Source organism: Neomonachus schauinslandi, chromosome 7, assembly GCF_002201575.2.
Source record: "Neomonachus schauinslandi chromosome 7, ASM220157v2, whole genome shotgun sequence".
Taxonomy (NCBI): domain Eukaryota; kingdom Metazoa; phylum Chordata; class Mammalia; order Carnivora; family Phocidae; genus Neomonachus; species Neomonachus schauinslandi.
In genome coordinates this window covers 33,206,401-33,227,208 of record NC_058409.1, presented here as the reverse complement: position 1 = coordinate 33,227,208, position 20,808 = coordinate 33,206,401, and the positions used below count along the sequence as shown (strand labels likewise).

Genomic DNA, 20,808 nt, shown 5'->3' with positions numbered 1-20,808 from the left:
CCTCAGGTCTCCCCTCAAGTGTCAATTCCTCAAAAATGCCCTCTTGATCTCTCCACCTGGTTCAGGTCCTCACTGAAACTTGGATATAGCACTATCAACTTCTTCTTCAGAGTATGTAACATAATTGCAAGTTTACGTTTATTTCTGTGATGTTGCCTACCAAACCAGATTTGCATCCATGAAAGCAATGATACATGTATATCTTTACTCATTGTTTTATTCAATACTCTATCTCTGCCTTTCACTGTCTACTATGTTGACCATTACCTATGATGGGGAGGGTCACTAAGGGGATATGTGGTATAGTAAAAATGACCTTTCAAATTCCAATTGTTATAAACCCTAAGAAAGTAGATGAGTTATTTAAGTTCTAGTGCCTAGATTTTTCATCTTTTGGGAAGATATAAATGTTAAATAAAGATATGAGTGGCCTGACCTATCTACTTTCTTCCTGTATCAATACAAAGAGGTATCACCACCTAGCAGTACAACCCCAAGAATAAGTTAAAAAGAAAGGAAAAACAAAAGGTGTGCCAGTCCATGAAACAGAGAAGATAAAACCAAGTTCTGGTTTTCCTGGACACTTGGTAGAAATCCTTTGCTTGTCCATCAAGGCATTATCATCACCAAACTGTACATGCACATGAAGCTGTGGCTGGTGAAAACAGAAGGTGTGGGGGTTCTTTCCACATCATACTATCTATAGGCCATCTACACAATCAGACAGGTCTGAGGTCAAGGAAAGCCCCAGAAAATAAGAGCATTCTCCCCTAGAGCTGTGTGCTACACAAGAGACCTCATTCTGCAGGTCCAGGAGCCCCTTTACTAAAAATCACTGACCTGCTCTTGCCCTCCACCAATCCTTAGTACTCAAAACATCAAGGAATTTGGCAGTAAGTGGCCAAATCACTAATTCTGAATGGAAGGGACCTTTCCATACCACAGGTTGACTGATGGACATATAGCATGTGAAAACAACTCTCTGGGATATACCCCGAAGCTACCCCATACATGCATCCTGGGAATTCTAAGAGAGCTCAGAAGACAAATCTTTTTCCAAAAGAGAGGAACTAATCTCCTGAATTCGTTTCAACCCACATTAGAACACATTACCCATTTTCTTAAAGGTGGTATTCAACAGGTTTTTCCTAGCCTAAAAACCTTTCCCCATGAATCTTACTCAACTTTCCTTTGATCAAAAAAAAATCTTTCAAGTTTTTTACAGGAGAAATGGAATTTGCTGGAAGTGCTGGATGTTTGCATAAAAATAAGAGAACTGAAAGGTAAAGGAAGTTACTGCCCCAGTTTTAATGTGGATGGATACAGGAGATTGTCTGGAATGACTATGAGCAGGCCACCATTTCATGGACATCTCCAGAGGCATGTTCTCACCTCAGAAATTTACTCAATTTCCCGATGTGCTTTGCTCTTTAAAGTCTGGCTTACCTCGCTCATTCTGAATTTAATCAATTTCAACACTATTAAAAGCCATGAAGAGAAACACCCACATTGAATTAAATACCAAATCCATCTGGAGAATAGGTTTCCAACTGGCTCACACACTCGGAAGGGCTCACGTCCTTTCTCCTAATCATGTGAAGACCCAGAGTTGCCAGGCCTTCGTGGCTGTGGCCCCTGGGAAATAATCTTCATGGTGGCAACTCTTAGAAACTTCCAGTGGCGCTGGGAAGTTGGCCAATTGCTTCTTAATTATCCAGGTGTGAATTCCCTATTTTGGGGATTACCAACAGCCAGTTTTTAATCTCAGTTCAGCTCCCCAAGACCCCGTACCCTGTTCTACTCTGTCCTATACTCTGCTCCCCAGCTTTATACATTCAGGGAGTGTGAACTAACTTTAATATTAACTGAAGTCACGCAAACAGAAGTGGTATGTACTGGAAAGAGAATGATAAACTTTCAAGCCAGACAGACCTGGATTAAATTCTGGTCTCTGCCACCTCTGACTGGTATGATCATAGGAGAGGTGCTTCACCTCTGACACTTACCTTCCTCTTCTATAGAGTGGGGAGAACTCACCTAGGTGTTGCAAGGGTCAAAGGAAATGTATACTGACTTATTTGGTATTTCAATAAATGGTCATTAGCAGTATTAGCAACATTTGAATCAAACTTTCCAGTTGATAAAACATTTTTCTATTTTTTTTTAAGATTTTATTTATTTATTTGACACAGAGAGAGAGAGATAGTGAGAGCAGGAACACGAGCGGGGGGGGGAGCAGGAGAGCGAGAAGCAGGCTTCCCATGGACCAGGGAGCCCAATGCAGGGCTCCATCCCAGGACCCTGGGATCATGACCTGAGACGAAGGCAGATGCTTAATGACTGAGCCACCCAGGTGTTCCGATAAAACATTTTTCATACCCAAGTTCATGTTATCCCTACAATAATCCCATGGGGTAAATACTGTTACTGTTCTTACTAATAACTTCTTGCTATGTTTCCCCAATAATGAGCTCAATAAGACATTACTGTTTATAGAATATATTAAAATACTATAGCTTAATTGATTTTCCCAATGTATCTGATAAGTCTTTATGATGAGAAAAGCCAGGCTCACAATGTTAAGTGGTAACAATGACAGCAGTAGCTAATGCTTGCTGAACAAACTGCACTGATCTGGGCTAAGCACTTAAACATACCATGTCTTCATCCATCATCATCTCTATTATGTAGACAGGAACTCTCAACTCAGATGAGGTTGAGGAAATTCTGGTAAGACTTTGGCCTTAATGAGTGGTGGAACCAGGATTGTAACTCACTCAGTCTGATTCCAGAGCTCATCCCTCATCCCTCATCCACTCCTACTCAAGTTCACATGACCAGACAGGGACGGGGCGGGGAGAGGGAGGAGGTGCTGGGGAATCATGTTTTCTGGATTCTTCCCTTTCTACTCCAGGTGGGGCTCTCAAAACTAGTAGACAAGAGAAGGAGGAGCATGCTTGTTGCCAAGCAGATTGTGGGCACCCTCCCATAGGTTACAGCCCAGTAGGTTTGAGAAGCACGCTTGGGATAACAACATACTGTATACCAACCAATTAAAACTAGTGTCACTAAAGACTAACAGAAATTATTGTTGACTGTTAATCAGCTATCAATATCTTACCACAGTCCCCATCTGTGGGGGATCTGACAATAGCCATTCACCAACGCTACGTATCTCAATATATAATGTTGCCTGTGTCTCTGGTGACATATGAAACAATTCACAAACATTTTCAGTAGCTGTGTACTTATATCAATGAATATCAGGAATTTACCTGTTTATCACACAAGACATGCTGCATTTAAAAAATAAATTTAAGGGGCGCCTGCGTGGCTCAGTCCGTCAAGCGTCTGCCTTCGGCTCAGGTCATGATCTCAGGGTCCTGCGATGGAGCTCTGCATTGGGCCCCCTGCTCAGCGGGGAGTCTGCTTCTCCCTCTCCCTCTCCCTCTGCCTGCCCTCCCCTCTCTCTTTCTCTGTGTGTCAAATAAATAAATAAAATCTTTAAAAATAAATAAATAAATAAATAAATAAATAAATAAATAAATAATAAATTTAAGTTAAAAAGAGTGAACTGAGGGGTGCCTGGGTGGCTCAGTTGGTTAAGCAGCTGGCTCTTGATTTTGGCTCAGGTCATGATCTCAGGGTCTTGGGAGGGAGCCCCACATTAGGCTCTGTGCTTAGCGAGGTGTCTGCTTCTTCCTCTCCCTTTGCCCCTCGCCCCACTCATGCTCATTCCCTCTCTCTAAAATAAATAAATCTTTTTTTAAAAAAGAGTGAATTGATTTAAAAAAAAGAGTAAGTCAATAGTAATACAGTTGGTACACATATATGTAAAAAACAAAACAAAACAAAATATGAAGTCAGTGATAGAAAAATAACACATTTGGGAACTACTGTCCCCAGCCAGGCACTACATTGATCCTGGCTGGAAGGACAAGATGGGAAGGTACCATATTCTACCAGCAAGATTTCCTACTTCAGTACAGTCATCCTGGATTCCTTGCTTTCTCTCCCCCTCCAATCCATTAACCAGCCCCGTCAGGCACCAGTTAAAAACACATCCAGAACCCAGATGCTTCTCACCATCTCCACTGCTAATACTCTGATCCAAGCCACCATCATCTTTCGCCTGGATGGTTCTAATCACTAGCCTCCCAACTGCTTCTCCTTTCACCCCATACAGTTTATTCTCAACCAGGAGCCAGAGACATCTTTTAAAAATACACATTGGCTCATATGTCACTTGCCTGATCACAACTCTCCAGGGACCTCTCGTGACACTTGGAACACAAGCTTACCTCCTGACCATGGCCTCACATGGTCTCGTCCCAGCCTACCTGACCACTCTCACTCCGGCCTCCTCCAATCCAGTCACCAAGGTCCTTCCTGACATGCCTTGAACACAGCTGATTTATTTATTCCCAGCACTTCCAGGGTTCCTCTGCCAGCTCCTGACATCCTTACTCCCTCCGTTTGTTCAGGTTTCTGCTCAAATGTAACCTCTTCAGAGAGGCCTCCCTGCTTCAGGTTTTTAGAATGGCTCCCCCTTGCCTTGTTATTCCCTATCCCTTTGCTCTTTTTCCTTCCCAGCCCTTCTCTCCACCTGAAAGTATACTTTTGTTTATTTACTGTCTGTCAGTTTCTCTCACTAGCATAACTCCATGAGAGCAGAGACTTTATCTGCCTTGTTCATTACTGTAGCATCAATAAATATTTCCCAGATGAAGCAACAAATACAATCCACATTTTCACCTGCTGAGACACCAGAAACCAATAGGTAAAAAAAGTCCCCACGCTCCAGGAGCCTCGAATGCTGAGCAGCTGGCTGAACACACTGGTACCTTCTAGAGTTCAGGGGCGCTGTCATGAGAAGCACAAGACAAATAGCGCTGACCCAGATCTCATTCATCCCCTGACCTCTAAGCATGAATACAGCACATCGGTACTTTTTTTTCCCCTAGCCTACCAGATATAAAGGCACCTATCTTCTTTTTCACGGTTTCTGGAGACACACAGAAAAAAAATAAGCCAAGAGGGACATAGAGTAAACAAAGTAACCTAGGTAGCAGGAAAGAGATGAAATCCCTGCCTGGCCTGGAATAAACCTACCAGCTCTCAGCTGAGTCAAGAGAGGCTCTAAGATACCTGTAAAGAGCATTCCAGTTCTCAGCAAGACACCGCAGCCAAAGTGGCAGAGTCTGGGTTCTTGTATAGTACAGGCTGAGGGCGGCAGATCGCTTGCAGTAGACTGTTTCCTTGTGGGTTTTGACAACTGCAATCTCCCAGTCCACCTTAAAATTCCCAATCAGGATAGCAGTGAAAGAGCAATGCCTAATGCACCCCGTGGTAATGCCAACCAGCTTCATCAGGACCACCTGTCTCCTACACAAGAGTCTGGACGTCCGGAGAAGGAATTACAGTCCACAGGCCTCAATTCCTTTCTGTCTTGAGGCATGGGTGGTTGTGTACTGATTTCTCAACCAAAAGAAATCGTCACCAGCTTTCTGAAAGAGGAAGTGTTTCAAGCAGAGAACCAATGTCTTCTGCCCACCTAGATCCTTTTCCTGCCTTTACCTACCTGTCTTCTCACTTTGATATGCCCTAGGAATGGTTCAGGTATGTTTTGGTCACAACAAACTGAGGCAGCAAAGGGCAAGGAAGGGGAGGACGTTCATAATCAGAGGCCTAACGCTGACATTTGCGGCTATAGTCACCGCCAACTGGTTGTGGAAGATGGGCATACTTCACCTCTCTGACCCTTCTCATCTGCACAGATCAGGTGCTGTGAAAATCAGCCAGGCAATGTCTGTGAAGGCACTCTGAGGAACTGTAAGCAGACTGTCTACTTTCATGCTTTTATATGAATAGCCTCTGGTTTGGGGTAATGACATTATTGATAACAACAACAGCAGATAATAACACTTAATGACTGCTTAGAATACCAGGCACCACCGAGCTAAGGATTTCCATCCTAATCCCATTTAATCCATCCAACAATCCAATGATGTAGGTACTAAAGCTATACTGATATCACAAATTAAAAAATAAAACAAAACAAAAAAAAAACAAAACCTGAGGCCTGGGGAAATGAATTTCCCAAGGTCACACACCCAGTAAGTCAGGAGGCTGGGATTCCAACCCATGTATGTAATAATATTGCAGAGCCCACTCTCCCAACCACTACTCAACATTTATCCCCACTGTGGGCAAGAGGACTTGATAGCCTCCGCTCAATCTTGCACACACTGAACACTCTAATCAGGGTGGGAAGGAAAGACCCTGAGAGACCACAAGTATGTACTGAGAAGGAGGATTCAGTTTTCTCATCTGTAAATGGGGTCTATAATACCATCTACCTCATAGGGTTCTTATAAGGAGCAAACAACATAACATATATCAAACCCTGAGCACACTACCCAGTAATTAGTATGTGCTCAATAAACATTGATCGAGAGCCTTGAGGAAAATCTTTCAGTCTCTGCCTCCACAACTCCTTGCACTGGATTTTAGAACTTAAAGATGCAACCAGAGACCTGCTCACTGTTGCTTGGCTGAAGCCCAAACCAGAATGCCAAGGGGTGGTTCACACCTGCCCAGGCCATGGTCTGCTGTTGATACAGAGCCTACACTTCTAAGAGAAGGAGGGATATTAGGCCACAGCAAAGTCACACCATAGCTGCATCTATCATTCTAAAGTTGGCTGGGAGAGAGGATGGCTTGGTAAGGGTCACTTAGGACAAACAGAAAGGCTTCTGAATATCTAGGCTAGCCGGAGGAACACCATTACCAGTCATGTCCTTGAGGAATAGGGTCTCACCAAACAAAATGGCTGAGATCCCATATAATAAAAATCTCTGAGAAAACAAGCTGTCCCTTCCCCTTTCTCTCTTGCTAGCCCCCAACCCTTCAGCCAGGGTTATTCTCAAGCTAGGGCATTATAGCACAACTGAAAATAATTTGAGTTCCATGCGGGCCACATTCACTGTGTTGCACACACAAGTCATAATGGAAAGCGAAGTGCAGAAAATCAGCACTTGAGAGAGCTAGAATTATACCATCTTGCCTGCCCCTGGCTCAGAAGATAAAAGTGGTAGCCACAGAAACCTGCCATAGCATTGGAGGGAGGGGAAAGGAGAAAGCAAAAGGGCCCAGAGGAGTGGGGGTGGGGGGCTGGAAGGGAATTCAGACAAGGGAGAGAGCCAGTGCCTGTCTCCTAACAGGCCTGGCCTGGAAGGTGTGGATGGAAAGCTGAAGGGGAAGGTGTACTCAGCTGACTGCCTCATGGGCCAGCACTCAGGAGGTCAGGCCGCCATACCCACTAATGCTGCCCATCCTTCTCAGGTTTAAAAAGGGAAATGTTCTATTTATAAGCCACTGACCAGTGTAACCTGGCAGCCACTGGATGGCTCTGATCCCACAAGGATCCTGGTTACCCAGTGGCTGCCTTTTCCTGCCTCTCAACTGTGGGTGTTCTAAGAGCAAAAGGCCAAAGGTGACTGGAAGCAAAAGGAAAAAGAAAATCCTCTTTTCTGTCCTCTGCTGCTTTCATGAGAATGTTGGACTTTAAGTAATGTCTGATGGCTTTAAAACCTTTTCAAAATAGTGACCCATATGATCCCATGAAACCTTTCCCTACTATCTTTAAGACTAAATCTCTTTTTCTGTTTTATAGATCAAGGGAAGCTGAGGCCCAGAGATGAAGGGAATGTATAAATCAGAGGCAGAACAACAAGCAAGGTAATGGTGCCCTCCCAGCTCCTCTCCTGGTCTTTAATCTTGTCCTCATGGAACAAGAAAAGCCTGGATACAGCACGATCAGGGAATGTGACTGAATGATGGCCTAGAGAAGGATAGATATGTGTAATAGGAACCAAGCAGCTTTGGTTGTGTTGTCCAATGCCTGCAGAAGGGCAGTGGGCCATGTTACAGTTCTGTGCCTGGGAAGCTGCGGCATCACTGACACACACTAACTGTCTTTCAGCGTCTTGCATGTGAGGAGCCACTGATGGTTCTAGTGAGGAGGCTCACTGAGAAGCAATATGGGATGGCCCCTCAATAGCAAAGAGCCAAGAAGGTTAGGTGTTTGAGGCTGATGATGAAAGGCCTTCCAGCTCCTGTGTGTCGGTCACATAATGACAGGATGGCAAAACAGAGGAAAGACTTCATACATATCGAGAAGTGGAGGAAGGAAGTGGGGAGTGACCTTGGCAATCAAGCAGACTCTGGTTTGAACATCAGCTCCACTAGTTCTTGACTATGCTACCTGGACTTCTTAAAGACTAACGCTCATTTATGAACTTGGCTGTTGTGAACAGCATTTCCACTAATGTCAACCATGGACATACCACTTTCATGCTGCCTGTCATAACTTTATCCCGTCTTAAATAGCTTAATACAAGGGTAAGTTTTTAAAAAGTAGTCTAAGGGGACTCCTGGGTGGTTCAGTCAGTTAAGCATCCAACTCTTAATTCTGGCTCAGGTCATAACCTCAGGGCCATGGGATCAAGCCCCACATTGGTCTCTGTGCTCAGCATGGTGTCGGCTTGAGATTCTCTCCTTCTCCCTCTGCCCTTACCCTCACTTGTGCTTTCAGTGTCTCTCTCCTAAGTAAATAAATAAAATCTTAAAAAAAAAAAAAGTAGTCTAAGAACTGACAAACCCGTAGAGTCTGTGGACCAGATTTGCCATTGCCTGATTTGTAAATAAAGTTTTATTAGCAAACACGCATTTGTTTTCGTATTGTCTACAGCTGCTTTCACATTACAATATTGAGAGTTAAATAATACTGCAAAACTGCATATATTTACTATCTGGCTCTACTGAGAAGGAGGACCGCTGTGCTAAGCAATAACATTTAGAAAACCAGGAGGTTTACATGTTCATGCGTTTTTCCCCTAATACACATGAAAATAAATATATAAATCTAAATGGTAATTTAAAATGTGCATCTGGTACGACCTAAAATGATCTGAGATCCCACTAGTAGTGTGCGTACCCCACTTTGAGAAATGTATCCATGAGGATTTAACAAACTAACGCTCATAAGGCACCAAGCCTGAAAACAGCAGGGGTGTCACCTGCCACCCTTCGTTCTCCTCCCTGCTCCCCTCAGGAACACTTCTGCCAATCCAGTGAGCTTCCCCCTTCTTATATGACAGACTAATTGGCATAACCAGAGAGAGGAGATAAGAGAGAAGGATAAGAACCAACAGTAATGAGGCATCTATAAAAAAATATGCCAGACACTTTGCTAAACTTCAGTCATCACAGCAGCTTCACGAGACAGGTGTTGGTATTTATCTCCCATTCTACGGAAAAGGCAATGCAAGCTCAGAGAGGTCGCGCCCTGACCCGTGCCTCAGCCAGGGCGCCAGCATGCTAATCCACACCACTCCCGCAGTACTCTCCACTGAAACAGCTCTCTCCAATCCATACGGCGGGATCTACCCACAGGAAATTATCTGAGGTATGTGCAAACACTGAGGTAGCAGCATGCTCAGGCTGACACTACTCATAACAGCAAAAATCTGCAGAGGACATCCAAGTCCAATGACAGGAAACAGTTCAACAAATTTGGATATAATCCTATGACAGAGTATTAAACAGCCATTGTAAATGGCATTAGTAAACAATTTTCACGATGTGGGAAAATGCTTGCAAATTATTTAAAGCAGGATACAGAAAGTATATTCAGTATAATGCCAAGGGAATCAAAATACATGTTGACATTGACAAAATCCATATAAGACAGCATGAAAAAAAGACAAGAAAGAATTATCTCTGGGGTGGTATTAGAGATGATTTATATTGAATTTCTGAAAACTATTACTATATTTCCTTCATATTTTATAATGAATTCATATTATTTTTATAGTAAGCAAAAATACCTTTTTTTCCAGCTGCTTAGGAGATTCAGGGTTCCCCACCATGTCCCAGTGTAAATGACCACCTGAGTGAGCTCTTGAGCATTACACAAACCCAAAGGATTCCTGTGAAAGTACCAGATTAAAAACAAACTGGAAGAAAAGATGGGAGTGACATCTGGAAGCAGAGGAAGTGCTAGATTTCCTTCTTCTGCGGAAAGAGGGAAGGTAGGAAGTTCCCATTTTTTTTTTTAAGTCTTGCCAGCCTAGCTGCAAGCCCATTCTGAAATCACTCTCCAACCAACTGGCTCCGGGCATTTTGTCCACACGGCAGGTACATGTGCAGATAGCATGACGATGATACGCACCCCTGCACATGATGGGCCATCTGGCCATTGTCTCCACGTGGTCTGAACCTCAAAAGCAGACCACATACTCCTTGGAGGGGTCCTTCCCCCTCTGCACTCACACTGCCCCGGGCCACGGGCACTTCAGAACTTTGAGAGGTATTCACTGAATGCAGAGCTACAGGAAGGCTGGACTCCTGCTGGGAAACCAGGGAAGGGTCCGATTAGGAGCACACAGGAACACATTGAACAAGGGCGAGAAGCACCGCCATCAACTGCAAGGTCCTCTTGAAAAGCCAGATGGTCGGTATGGAGCTGAGTGCGAAGTACACGAGAAGGCATGTCTGGGGCAATCTGGCCATAGACCTTTGAAATAATCCGATTAACCTATGGAATTTGAGTGAATATTCACATCAGGAAAGTGGCACTGTGGAGTCGAGATCAGGAGACCAAGCTCAGGGTCTGGCTCAGTCTGTTAGCCTTCAGCCTCAAACTGCTGGAGAAGCAGTGGGAGGGCAGCATTTCTGTAAACAAGCTAATCTCTTTAGAGCTAAGTAGGCAGTGACATTTATTATTTAAAAACTTCTAACTTGGAAGAGATCAGCTCACACTAGAAAAGCCTGCCCTTCCCTTACTCTCTTGAGCCGGACTGGAGTTTCCTCTCTGACAAGTTCTCGCCTCTCTAACCATCCCTCAGGTGAGACTACAGGACAACAGCAGCCTTGGCAGAGAAAAGGCCACTTTCTGGCTTCTTCTCCTGATTCCTACGGGAGCTCATTTCAAAGGAGAATAAACCCATTCTCACAAAGCCTCTGGGGAGGAAATCGCATAGCTGCAGTCAAGGGCAGGACAAGCAAGAGGACCCGGAGACTGAGGAGATATGCACTGAGGTGGCACAGGGGGCTGCAGAGAGCGGGGTGGGAGCAGGGGTTCTTGCCCAGTGCAGAGTCCTGTTCTTCCCCATGAGAAAGGGGAAAAACCCATGACAGCTATCAGCAGTCCAGGTTTTTGGCAATGGGGTGTGATCAGCAAAGCAGCTTAGGGAACAACAAACCATACTTCCTTCCTCTCTAGTATTCTTACTCGCATCTTCTCCCTCCCTTTCTCTAGCAGGCAAGAATTTGGACAACTAGAGAAAACTCAGTATCCCTGATGTATATTACTGACATTCTATGAACAAACCCAGGGCAAGTCCCCTGATGGCAGCAGGATCCCCGAGAAGAGGCCCATATAATTGGCAAAAATAGCAGACTGGTTTTTGAAGTTAGTATTTGAGGATTAACTTAACCAAGAATACCCAAGACCTCTAGGCAGAAAACTAAAACTGATAAAGGACACAGGCAATCTAAATAAAAGGAAAGACATTCCAAACTTTTGGAGATGAGTTAATATTATAAAAGTGTCAATTTTCTCTGAATTAATCTATAAATTCAATACAATTCTAAAGGAAAGTTGTAAGTTTTTGAGGAACTTATAAAACTTATGTTAGAATTTACACACAAAGCTAGAGGTCCACAGGCAGCTAAGTCAAACCTTAAAAAGTAGAGTACCAGACATGGAAGACTTTTCTCAAAGACATCACATGAAAAGCAGAGAGGTATTACCACCAGAAAAAACAGACCAAGAACTTAAAGAACTCAGAGAAAGAGCTCAGCTACACAAACCTAATATACAATAAAGCTGACACCGTAAGTCAAAAGCAGAAAGAATGACATTTGTGGGAAAGCTGACTCTTCATGTGGATAATGGTAAAACTGGATCTTCATGAAACACCGTATATGATGGTAGGTATCAGTTGGATTAAAATCCGCAACAGGGAAGACAGAATCATGAAGCCAATGAAACAAAATATAGGTGCACATCTTTGTGACATGGGTCAGAAAGGCCTTCTTTAAAACACAACTTGAAAACCATAAACCAGAAGGTGAAAAAAAAAAAAAGTACTTCAATATGTAAGAGGGCTTTACATTCAAGTAAAAATATCATACATAATATTAATAGATGACAAGATGGGAAAATGTATTTAAGGGCGCCTGGGTGGCTCAGATGGTTGGGCGTCTGCCTTCGGCTCAGGTCATGATCCCAGGGTCCTGGGATCGAGTCCCGCATCGGGCTCCCTGCTCCTTGGGAGCCTGCTTCTCTCTCTCTCTCTGTCTCTCATGAATAAATAAATAAAAATCTAAAAAATGTATTTAAAATGTCTACAGCTAACAAGGGATGAATATCCAAAATAGAGAAGATCGGGCCTGGGTGGCTCAGTCGTTAAACGTCTGCCTTCGCCTCAGGTCATGGTCCCGGAGTCCTGGGATCAAGCCCTGCATCGGGCTCCCCGCTCAGCGGGAAGCCTGCTTCTCCCTCTCCCACTCCCCCTTCTTGTGTTCCCTCTCTTGCTGTGTCTCTCTCTGTCAAATAAATAAATAAAATCTTTTAAAAAAATAAAATAAAATAGAGAAGAAACTTTACAAATCAATAGGAAAAAAGTGGCAAATGGAAGAGAACTATGAGCAAAGGACATGAACAGGCGGTCAAAAGAAGGGGAAAACCCAGTCAAAAGGCATACGAAGAGATGCTCAAACATACTAATTATCAGACAGATGCAAATCAAAACAATAATGAGCTATCATATTTATATGATTGACAAAAAATTAGAAAGCTGAATAACAGAAAAGTTGGCAGGAATGAAGAAATCCTCGTGTAGGGCTGATGGGACTGTGGATGGGCCACTCCAGAGAACTACTCCCTCAAACTAAGTATACTCACACCCTTTGACAGCCAACAATTCTCCTCATGGGTATATCCCAAAGAAATTCTCACACAGGGAGATATGCGAGTTGTACAAAGATGTTCACCGTGGTGCTGTTAGTGCTCATGAGGAGCTGGAGGCACAAGGAGATAGAGTGTGTAGCTCTGTAAAAACAGATACAGGGTCATACACCACAGAGAGTGCAGTGGACAGAAGCCACAGTCTAGAAGCAGACAGAGGAATAGGGATGGCTCCCAATGCAATGCTGAGGGAGCAAAGAAAGAGAACAAGACATACCATCATGGTAAATAAAAGATACAATGTTGCTCAAAAATACAATTTAGTGTACACATTAGAATAGTGGTCTATAAAGAAGGAAAGAAATAGGAGCTGGGAAAAGAATTCAAAGCGAAGAAATAAAGAAATGAATGAATCAATGAATCAATGAAGGGAGGGGCCGCTGATGATCCCATGCCACAAATTGGGATGTGTATGATTCATTCAAGCCCTCTACACGTGAGACCCAAACACAGGCTAGAGAAGAAGTCAGGAAAAAGGCTCTGCAAAGAAATGTGTGTTTGTTTCTCTGCTGCCATCCTCTCCTTGACAACTGGGCCGTTTGGAAAATGCCAGCAGCTGACGCGCATTATTTACGGTGCGGTCTGATACCCCACAGGCACCGTATGCCCTGAGAGGAACTTCAAAATCAAAGCAACAAATTCAGAAGTTTCCCCAAAGGAATTCCCTTTTCCTACCTGCCCCTTCAGAACACTCTGGCTCTGGGATAAAATAGTGGCATTCAAATGCCCATGACAACATTTTCTAGAAAGGAAAAGGCTAGACATTTAGAATGTGAATATTCAAGGCAAAAGAGCAATGCCAAACTCTGAAATTCCTGTCAGACTGACATCCCTCAAAAACAGTTCCGACGGTGGCATAAGCAGAGGGTCGCAGAACAATCAGACCCCGGACAACAGTGCCGCCTGTGGTGGCAGATGAGCCCCACGGCGGGTGCGGAGGGAAAATGAAAACTACTTCAATCCACAGACATGGAAAGTCCAACCATGTCAGAAGCGAAAGGGAGCTAAGGCATTATACGATGTGAAAATGGGGTCTCGATGCCAGAGGAGGTGAGAGACGATCAATCCAGAACCCTACTCTGGTTTTGCCAGCTTGGAAACAAAAGATTTCTTGGAATAATACTTTAAAAAATTGTTTCTATCCAAAGCACTCCTGGAAAAATGGCCAATATGTTTTAACCCGTCATTTTTCTCTCCGGCTTGTTAAATGAAAGGGTAAGCAATTGAAAAATCATTTGACACTCCAGGCAGCCAACTCTCTGTGCTCTCTGAATAATGGGATGCCCAAAGCAAACTGTTGCAAGGGTCTGTGTTCTCCAAAATGGAACTTTTTGTATTGCTCTTTTCTTTGGGAGGTAGAATATCCTTGTGGTTAACAAGAGCCTCTAGAGTTAGACAGAATTCAGATTACATTGTGCTGCCTGAGTTTACTAACCCAATTTCCTAATATACAAAGTAGATCAAAAGTACCTATCTCACACAGTGTTTCAAGTATTAACTAAGCTCATATGCATAAAACATCCTTAAACAGGGTGCCTGGGTGGCTCAGTTGGTTAAGCGACTGCCTTCAGCTCAGGTCATGATCCTGGAGTCCCAGGATCGAGTCCCGCATCGGGCTCCCTGCTCAGCGGGGAGTCTGCTTCTCTCTCTGACCCTCCCCCCTCTCATGTGCTCTCTCTCTCTCTCATTCTCTCTCTCAAATAAATAAATAAAATCTTAAAAAAAATATATTAAAAAAAAATCCTTAAACATAGTAAGTGGTGGATAATTGCTATCTATTAACAGCTAAGATTTTTAAATACATACTCACTGCCTGAGGGTTCTAGAGGGGAGGGGGGTGGGGGGATGGGTTAGCTTGGTGATGGGTATTAAAGAGGGCACATTCTGCATGGAGCCCTGGGTGTTATACGCAAACAATGAATCATGGAACACTGCATCAAAAACTAATGATGTAATGTATGGTGATTAACATAACATACTAAAATTAAATTAAAAAAATATATACTCATTGCAGACAATGCAAAGCATGGAGAAGTATTTAAAATAGAGAAGGTCAGTCCCTCCCAATACTCTACACTCTATCCACATTACAATTTTATGATCAAGGTGTTTCCAGACTTTTTTCTATCAATATATCTAGAGAAGTCAAATATTTTACTAAGAACATTGCTCTGTAAGCTGATTTTTTTTAAACCTCAATTAACAATATACTGTGTGGGGCGCCTGGGTGTCTCAGTCAAGTGTCTGCCTTCAGCTCAGGTCACGATCCTAGTGTCCTGGGATTAAGCCCCACATCAGGCTCCCTGCTAAGTGGGGAGCGTGCTTCTCCCTCTGCCTGCCGCTCCCCCTGCTTGTGCTCTCTCTGTCAAGTTAAAAACAACAACAAAACCCCCCAAACAACAACAAGAACAAAACAATATACTGAGGGCACCATTCCCACAAATATACCTAGATCACTCTTGTTCTTTTTAAAGACTACACAGTACCTTGATATTTTTAAAGATTTTATTTATTTATTTATTTGAGAGGGAAAGAAAGAGACAGAGAAAGAGAAAGAAGAGAACGTGAGCGGGGAGGAGCAGGAGAGGGAGAATCTCAAGAGGACTCTGCACTAAGCGCGGAGACCAACACAGGGCTTGATCCCAGGACCCTGAGATCATGACCTGAACCTAAACCAAGAGGCACCCCATATCTTGATATTTTTAATCAACTTCCTATTGCACATCTAATTGTCTCCCCTTGTTATTATTACCAATGCTCCAGTGCACTTCTTTGTTGCACAAACATTTTTGTACTCTGGTCTATTTCTTTAGGACAAATCACTGGTTCAAAGGATATTGGCTTCCAATACATATTCCTCAAAGGCACTACAGAATGGTATAACCAGATGGCATGCCCACCCAGAGAATCAGGGTCATCTTCAAATCTACTGGCACTTATCTCAAGCAGAGAGGAGAAGGTTTATCACAAGTCACAGCAAACTTCTCGTTGGTAGTCACTCATATGCATCTCATTCCCCAGAGTTCTCAGGTCGCTCATTATAGAACAGTGTGTCCCAGGTTGGGGCACGGCATGGGCATGTTTTTTAAGTCTGCTTGGCCATCTGTCCTCTCTTGTTCTGGTGGGTTCCCCAATTTCCCACTGGAAAACTACCCTGCTCCCATTTTATGCAATACTCTTAAAACTGTCAGTAACAGTATGTTGTTTTCCCCTTCGTCAGCCTAAGCTAGACCAACCTGTTGTTATCTTCCTGGGAATCTGAATCTTCAGAAGAGTGAGGCAGATACTAAAAAACAGTTCAGAGCTTCATCATCCTGCAGATATTATTCAGAAGACCCTTTCTTATTGGTTCCTGGGGCTCCAGAGCTGGTGTGTTTTCAAGCCTGTCTCTTCAGCTCTTCCTACCTTACTGCGAGTTACTCAATAGCCTTCCATATTCCTTCCTTTTTATTACTGTGGTTTTTGCTATTGTTATTTTAGAATAAGTTAGCCAGAATTGATTTCAGATACACTAAAACAATCCCACCTGGGGATACGGGGGGGGAGGGGGGAGGGGGAGCACTTGTTTCCTTGAATGTTTACTTGAAAAAATTTTCCCTTATTCAATTCTTGAAGGAAAAAGAAAAAAGAAAAAACTTTTTCCCTCTTCTAAAGTCCTCTTAACCTACCAGTAGCAACCATTCCAAATTACTTAATATTTTTTATAAAACTCCTGGTCAAAATCTGTATTTTGGAAAGAATGAAAGGAAAATCTCTGTCCTTTAATGGATTTAACACACACAAAAATACCTCATCCTTTTGTCCACATGGAGAAGCACTGCTTTACTGGTTTTTTTGACATCACTGGAATTCATGGGAGGGCTCTTTGAATGTTTCTCCAAGTGGATTTTACAAAGCAAGTTCGAAGCAAGGGGACAGGATTTCCTTTGCACTCTTGTAAGCAACCTGGAAGGAATTGGTTTGTACTCCTATGCACCAAGGACATCATCAGCCCTAACATTAGCAGTAGCTTTTCATTTCAATCCCATCACCTTTACAAGGTTACAGGTGTCCTTGGAAATTATGATTAACCAGAGTGCTCAGAGCCAGCAGCAGGGGAAATATGCTGTATATTCTACAGAGGCTGCCCAGGGTCATCCCCATCAAAGAGGAATATTATTACGGACTTCACCGTCTCCACTCTTTCTTCTCCAAAAAGATAACAAAGAACACAGTTACTAAGCAATCCCTAAAATAGTTGTTGCCTATCCAATCCTTTGAACAAGACTGTGTAGGAGGCAATTCTGGCTTTCTCCTAGGACAAGGTTCTTGGGAAGCTGCATAGTACTCGACTGAGTGGCTTCTAAGTGGTTAGTGGAGCTAAATTCTCAAGACCTAGGGTTAACTGAGATAATATACATGAAAATGCTTTGTCAAGTGTGAAGGGTTATATATCGCAAGGTGTCATTACAGCCTTGCCTGTCAGGCTCACTAAAATGTCCTGGAGTCACGGACCTGGTAAGTCAGGATGAAAGCAATGGACTACACCAGGGAAATGGGGCAGACCCAACATGCCCACAGCACCCCCTGGTGGTTCTTCCCCAGAGTAGCAACTTTTAAAGCTCAATCCCAACCCCAGCTGTAGAAAATTATCCAAGGGACATACTTACTTCCTTCACTCTGACTGTCTTTGTTCGAATTGTAGACCTGGAAAATAGAAATAAACATTTACTTGTGTGAATTTTCTACCACCCTACAGGTTCAATGAATAAGATCATTACCTGCCCCCTTTCCCTAATTTATGCTATAAAATGGAAGGCAATTTCTGACCCCCAAACATGAATCCTCTCTAAATTTATCTACTTCCCAGTATTTACTTCAGGTATTCTCAAGTATGTATACATCAGAATCACCTATGGAACTTTACTATAAAAAAAGGTCATATTCTGGGCGCCTGGGTGGCTCAGTTGGTTAAGCGACTGCCTTCGGCTCAGGTCATGATCCTGGAGTCCCGGGATCGAGTCCCGCATCGGGCTCCCTGCTCGGCAGGGAGTCTGCTTCTCCCTCTGACTCTCCTCCCTCTCATGCTCTCTGTCTCTCATTCTCTCTCTCTCAAATAAATAAATAAAATCTTTAAAAAAAAAAAAAAAAAGGTCATATTCTTTAAAAAAAAAAAAACTTATGTGTATATTTAAATTAAAAAGAAGAAAAGTTTTAAATAGTTACAATCATTAAGCATTTACTGTGCACCAAGCAACGTGCTGAGCAATCCACATGAATGATCTCAAATTATCTACACAAAATTCTATTGAGTAGGAACCCATCACTGTATTACAGATGGAGAATTTGAGACTTAGAGAGGTTAACTAAGGTCTCACAGCTAGTAAATGGCAAAGTCAGGACAAAGATACATTATAAACTGCTAAGTGTTAACACTGGGGAGTGGAACCAATACATCATATGGTTTTGAAATTTGAAAATTGTAAGGAAAATTCGTTACTTTTACAATGTAAATCCCTTAAATTATTCACAGAAATCATAAAAGGGGAAGTGCTCCAATAGAGAAAAAGAGAAAATACCCCAATATAAAACACACAATGACATACTTGCAAGAGTCGGCAAGCTTCTTTTGTGAAGAGCCAGACAGTAAATATTTTAGGCTTTGCGGGCCAAGAAACAAAATCAGTATTATGCAGATACTTGTTTAACAAGAGAGAAAATGAATTTCCACAAATTTTTGGTTGACAAAATTTAAAACATAGTAATTTTTTGAAATACAGGTATAATATTCCTCACAATAAAAATCCCTTTTAGAGTTCCAAGGGTCTCTTTTCAGAGATGCTTGGCTCAGTTCCTCTAGAAGTTAAGTAAGTGGTTCTAACCAAGAATGGCCATCAGAATCCTGTGGAATCTCTCTTCCAAGGAGTATAATTTTTTGAAATGCAGATCCACCAATCAAAAGAATGGGGTTTTATTTGTTTGTTGGTTTTACATAAGGAGGATAACATTTGGCTTAATTAGGGTTCCAAGTCAGTATTTCCTATCAAATCAATTGCAAATGTTCATCTATAAATGCTGAGTTATACAAAAACCAGGTGGTGTGCTGGATTTGGTCTATAGGGCACTTTGCCAATCCCTAATATGGTGACATTAGTAAGTAAGATAAACCCCCAGTTATAAAGGGAAAAAAAAATCATAGTTTTCTAAATCTCTCTTTGGTGATTATTATTCTTTATATATGAAAATGCATAGGGTAAAGCTGGCCATCATAAGTATGTATGTATGAACATACGTACATATGTATGTATGTATCTATCGATTTATCTACCTACCTACCTACCTATCTATTCCAAGTGATTCTGATGGCTACTCTTGGCCGAGAACCACTTATTTAACCCCTAGAGGCAGTGAGCCAAGCATCTCTAAAAAGGAGTCATGAAACCCTAAAAGGGATTTCTACCTGCTAGCAAGTGTGGGTTGGAATGGCTGGTCAAGAGCTTTCCAACCTAGCCCTTCAGTTGCCTTGTGTCATTGGGTAAGGCTCTCACCTTGTCTGGGCCTCTACTGCCTCATCTGTAAATTGAAGGAGTTGGCCAAGAGGGTTTTGAATGATCAAACTCTAAGTAAGACAAATCACTACTCCATTTTATTATTATTGATTTCCTAAAGAACCACTATTTGAAAGTCAGGAGGATGAGGATTAAAGAAAAGCGTTTCTGTACTTGAGGCAAAGGCATCAGTTTTTATGCTTAAAAGTTCTAGAGATGAGGGGTCAAAAGACTGTGATCCTGGCACAGCCTTTTGGAAGGAGGAAGACCAGTGCAACCGGCAATCAGTGCATAGTAGAGAAGGGAGGAAGATGAAGATGGGGCAGAGAGGCAGCAACACAATCCTGCAGGATGTTGTGACCTGTGAGTGAAACAGGTAGCCTCATAATAGCTAGGACCAGCAACCCATGAATGGTGTTCACTAACCTTGGAAACTGGGTAAGCCAAGTGCAAGGGAAGAGACCCTACTTTGTCAAGAATTTTTTTTTTTTCAGCATCCCTGACCAATTCATTCTATTAAATTTAAACATTCTGAGAGAAACTTGCTCCTGTTTATAAATGACAAAATCCAGAAAGAAGAACGAAATGCAAGACTTTTAACTCTCCTTTATTAGGAGGAGAATTTGCACCAAAGTACTTTCCTTCAAGGTTTCCTGGGTTTCAGGAAGCGCTTGCCTGCAACACCCAAGCATTCCCCAAATCGGAGAGGCATGATCAATGAGCCAAAGGTGCCAGAAGCATGTGTTGCCCAATCCTTTGAGGCCAGGCCATTCATCTCTGCTAGTTTGGTAAATGAGCCAAAGAGAATGAGTTTTGAAATAAAGCTAACAAACCATGCCCGCCAGAACTGTGTGACTACTTGGCCCAATAAGGAAGGCCCAGGGTGGGGGAGCAGCCTCACCACCACACAGGCCAGATGGCAGCACGGTAATAGCACTAAGTGGGAATGGCTTTGTTTAACTTACCAAGTACCGCACACATCACTGAATCCTTTTAACCACCTTATGGCATAAGTACTAGCACTGTTCCCATTTTGCAGATGTGAAACCTGAGGCCCAGAGAGGTTACACAGTTTGTCCAAGGACAGAGAGCCAGTGAGAAGCTTCCTATTCTATCTTGCCTCCACAGGGAGGTTACAATACTCTTTAACTTTTCCAAGCAGTAGTAAATGCGCATTACTACCAAGCAAAACCAGTAGTCTATAGGTTCATAAATACCTCCTCCCATACTGGCAGAAGCCAAGGG

At 42.8% G+C, this 20,808-nt stretch overlaps 1 protein-coding gene across 2 annotated transcripts in view; it reads right to left on the bottom strand.

Annotated features, from left to right (window-relative positions):
• ARHGAP26 (Rho GTPase activating protein 26) overlaps positions 1 to 20,808 on the bottom strand; it is a 419,879-nt gene that overhangs the window by 177,949 nt on the left and 221,122 nt on the right. For both annotated transcript variants that reach the window (XM_021702216.2, XM_021702215.1), the window contains exon 12: positions 17,686 to 17,722. In XM_021702216.2, the coding sequence (XP_021557891.1) occupies positions 17,686 to 17,722 (37 nt within the window). The remainder of the gene's footprint in view (positions 1 to 17,685; positions 17,723 to 20,808) is intronic.